Source organism: Impatiens glandulifera, chromosome 3 (assembly GCF_907164915.1).
Source record: "Impatiens glandulifera chromosome 3, dImpGla2.1, whole genome shotgun sequence".
Lineage (NCBI taxonomy): Eukaryota > Viridiplantae > Streptophyta > Magnoliopsida > Ericales > Balsaminaceae > Impatiens > Impatiens glandulifera.
The window spans coordinates 25,144,833-25,149,452 of NC_061864.1; the positions used below are offsets into that span (position 1 = coordinate 25,144,833).

At 29.9% G+C, this 4,620-nt stretch overlaps 1 protein-coding gene across 1 annotated transcript; it reads left to right on the forward strand.

Annotated features, from left to right (window-relative positions):
- Positions 1-2,004: 2,004 nt before the first annotated feature.
- Positions 2,005-2,994, forward strand: LOC124930063. The gene has a single exon (XM_047470431.1). It carries the CDS (start codon positions 2,005-2,007, stop codon positions 2,992-2,994), a length of 990 nt encoding a protein of 329 aa, XP_047326387.1.
- The last annotated feature ends 1,626 nt before the right edge of the window (positions 2,995-4,620 follow it).

The window sequence follows — 4,620 nt, forward strand, 5'->3', positions numbered from 1 at the left end:
ATGTTAAATGTGCCAAAACTTGTTAAATGTGTCAAAAACTTATTAACCGTGCCAATAATGTATTGAACGCGTGAAAATGTGTTAAGAATGTCAAAACGTATTAAACGTGCCAAAAATATGTTAGCATATCAAAAAAACGTGTTAAACGTGTGAAATGTGTCAAAAACGTGTTAAACGTGCCAAAACGTGTTAAAATGTCAAAACATGTTAATCGTGCCAAAACGTGTCACACGTGTCAAAAATGTGTTAAACGTGTCAAAAACGTGTTAAACGTGTCAAAAACTTGTTGAACGTGTCAAAAACCTATTAAACATGTCAAAAACGTGTTAAACGTGCTATAATGTGTAAAACATGTAAACGTGTGAAAAACGTGTTAAAAATGTGAAAAACGTTTAAAACATTTGAAAAACGTGTTAAACATGTTAGCATGTCAAAAATGTGTTAAACGTGTGAAAAATATATTAAACGTGTGAAAAATGTGTTAAACATGTTAAAAATGTATTAAACGTGCCAAAATGTGTTAATCGTGCAAAAACGTGTTAAACGTGTGAAAAATGTGTTAAACATGTGAAAAACATATTAAACATTTAGAATGTCAAAAACGTATTAAACGTGTCAAAATGTGTTAAACATGTTAAAAACGTAATAAACGTGCCAAAATATGTCAAACGTGCCAAAACGTGTTAAACATGTCAAAATATGTTAAACGTGCCAAAAACGTGTTTAATTTGTCAAAAACGTGTTAAACGTGCCAAAAACGTGTTGAACTTGTCAAAACATGTTAAATGTGCCAAAACTTGTTAAATGTGTCAAAAACTTATTAACCGTGCCAATAATGTATTGAACGCGTGAAAATGTGTTAAGAATGTCAAAACGTATTAAACGTGCCAAAAATATGTTAGCATATCAAAAAAACGTGTTAAACGTGTGAAATGTGTCAAAAACGTGTTAAACGTGCCAAAACGTGTTAAAATGTCAAAACATGTTAATCGTGCCAAAACGTGTCACACGTGTCAAAAATGTGTTAAACGTGTCAAAAACGTGTTAAACGTGTCAAAAACTTGTTGAACGTGTCAAAAACCTATTAAACATGTCAAAAACGTGTTAAACGTGCTATAATGTGTAAAACATGTAAACGTGTGAAAAACGTGTTAAAAATGTGAAAAACGTTTAAAACATTTGAAAAACGTGTTAAACATGTTAGCATGTCAAAAATGTGTTAAACGTGTGAAAAATATATTAAACGTGTGAAAAATGTGTTAAACATGTTAAAAATGTATTAAACGTGCCAAAATGTGTTAATCGTGCAAAAACGTGTTAAACGTGTCAAAAATGTGTGAAATAAACTAAAACGATTTACATAATTGTCAAAACTAAAAATGTATTAAGCGAGTCAAAACAGGTCAAACGAATCAAATATTAGTTAAACGAGTTAAAAACGTGTTGTATGAATCAAAAACCTAGTAAATTGGGTAAAACGAATCAAATAATTGTTAAACGGATCAAAGTGTGTTAACCAGAAAAAAAACGTGTTAAATATTAATCGAGTAAAGACGTAATAAATGTGTTACAAACTAAAATTTAATTTGGGTTTCCCAGCCTAACCCATATTATTCATTAATATGGGCTTAAAAACGGGTTCACCAAATTTAATTTGGGTTGAGTTTACTCATTTGTACATCCTTAAGTAGAAGAACAAGTACACAAAATCTTATACTGCAAGATTTTTATAATTTAAATTTATAAAAATAAAATAAGAGTTTTAGAATTTTAATTGTCTAATAACTTTTGATAGTAAAAAAAATACAAAATGACATGTCAATTAAATATTTGATAATGACATGATTTTAAAAAAACAAACAAGGCCTTAATTTGAAAAGATTCTACTAACAAACTTTAGATTTCATTTGGCCTATATATATAAGGAAAGCCCTAACTTGCATAATAATCCATTAGTTTACAGGATTTTAGAAGATTTGAAGAATGGGAAGATCGAAAGTAAAGATGGAGCTTATAAAGAACAAAAAGAGTCGCCAAATTAGTTTCAAGAGAATGAAGGCAAATCTGATGAAGAAAGCTTCCGAACTTCATACCTTATGTGACGTGGACGTGTCCATTATTACCATTCCACCGAACACCGACGGTGAAGACGAGGAGCAATTACAGTCTGAGATCTGGCCAGCGGCGGGATCTGACAAGTTCCTTTCTCAAATTGAAGAATTCAAGAAACAATCGCATGAGGAGAAGATGAAGAGGACAATCGAAGTCGATAGTTACTTAGAGGAGAGGTGCAAGAAACTCGAAGATGAAATTATTAAGCAAAGGAAGAAGAACTATGACGCCGTTTATCCAAGTTGGAATCATCCTTACTACAATGACTTGCCGGAAGAGAAACTTGTTCAAATCGCATCTGATCTTGAATATAAACTTCATCAATCTACCAATGTTTTTAAGCTTGGATCGCAACAACCTGATTATCATCATCATCATCCGTCTGAATTCATTCCTAATATGACATCGAATTTCCATGACAACATTGTTGATAATCAATATCTGTTGTTGGATCAACAACAACCAGATAATCTATTTGATAATTTGATTTACGACTACGACTACTACTCCTCAACGATTCCATCTGATTTGATGAATATCGACAGAGACGACAGATTCAGAACGATCGACATCAATAATAATATGATTCATATGCTGCAGAATGATTACGAAGAACAACGAATTAGATATTACTCTGGAATGATGCAGAACAATAATAATACAATGCAATATCAATCTCTGATGGATACGACGGGATCTACGATGCACTATCAATATGTACCTTCGTCGTTATCGTCATCATCATCGTCATCTTCTTCGTCGATCTTCAATAGTGGTTATTCTGACACCTGTGGTGATTCTCAATTATTGTATCCTCCTCCTCCTCCTCTTCTTACGCAGAATCATATGGATGTTAATTGGAACCAGTACTACTGCGCTTGAGATTTCTTCGTTTAAACTTTATGAATTTAATTTTGAAGCTAGGGATTGACATTATATGTATTCTTCTATGTTATAATTCAAATGTTTTTGAGACGTTAACTATTGCAATTCTACTATACTACATATCATCTCATATCTCTTCTTTAGTTCAAAATTTAAATATTATTATTCTGTTGTGATTTTTATTTATTTGTTATAAATCATAAAAAAATATTGATATTATTAAAAATAAAAGATGTAAAAGTTATTTTCAAATCAAATCCTCTCTAAGAGAAAACCCTAAAATAGCGACGAAATTCGTGATTGGCACGATCGGCACAATCGGAACAATCGACACGATCGACACAATCGGCACGATCGGCACAATCGGCACGATCGGCACGATCGGCACAATCGGCACGATCGACACAATCGGCACGATCGGCACAATCGGCACAATCGGCATAATCGGCACGTTTGGCACGATCGTCACGATCGGCATAACAACGTTCGATACGATCAGCATGTTAGTAGCGCGAAATTCGGTCTGTTTGTTTGGTAGTCGGTTACAAGAAACGTGGTTGGAGTCCGTACTATTACGTTTGAAATTTTCGAATTTTAAACTCAATGAAATTAATTTTGATTTTAGGGTTTGACATTATCATTTATCACATATTTTGTGTTATAATTCAAAAAAACTTTCTTTGCTAATTATATATTGCATTTATATTGGACTACAACTTATATTTATTATTTTTTTGTAATTTTATATTTATTTATCAAAAGTTAATTATATTTTTATTTGATTTTCAAAAATTAAATTTTTATAATTAAATTAAAATTAAATCTATTTAGAGAATCGATAAAAAAAATTACTTTTAGATTTAAGCTTAAAATTTGTTGATGATAATCTAAGTTGATTTGGTTAAAGATTGCGTTTGATTGAGTGAATCTTTTCAAATCTTTTAATTTAATTAATATAAATTATTATATATCAAAAAAAATATTTTTTATTAAAAAAATATTTTTTATTAAAAAAAATAAAATCTTATTTTCTTTTATTTTTAATTATAAATAAAGTTTATCTTATATATTATTCTTGATTATAATTAACGTAAATTCTTTGTCGTCACCATTTTTGTTCCCATTTGTTATTTCATCTTCTTCTAGAAATATAGATGGTCATGAAATTACTCTTGTTGTTGTTCGTCGACATTTCTAGATTGGGCTCTCCTAATTCCAAATCTCTCATGGCTTCCTTCTTCAAATTAACAAACATATATTATAAACATTTAACAAATAAACTTATTTAAACTAGGTAACAAAATCTTAAAGTCTATTTTTTTTATTAATGTCGTTGACAAACTTTAAAATAAATAAATGCATTGAAATATAAGATTTTTCATAAACATATTATGAAATCACGAAATTGTCAAAATACTTGCAAAATAAAAACAAAGAAAAAAGTAAGGGGACAAAATTGAATATGAGATTGTAATAAAACTTTTGAAGCACTTATTTAATCAAATAGCTTAGAAACGTAATCAAACTACTTTATATATCATTAAATAATTACCTTTATGTTAGATAAAATTAGACCGGTTTACATAACCTAACTTAAATAAACATTCCATGCAGGAACAAGGA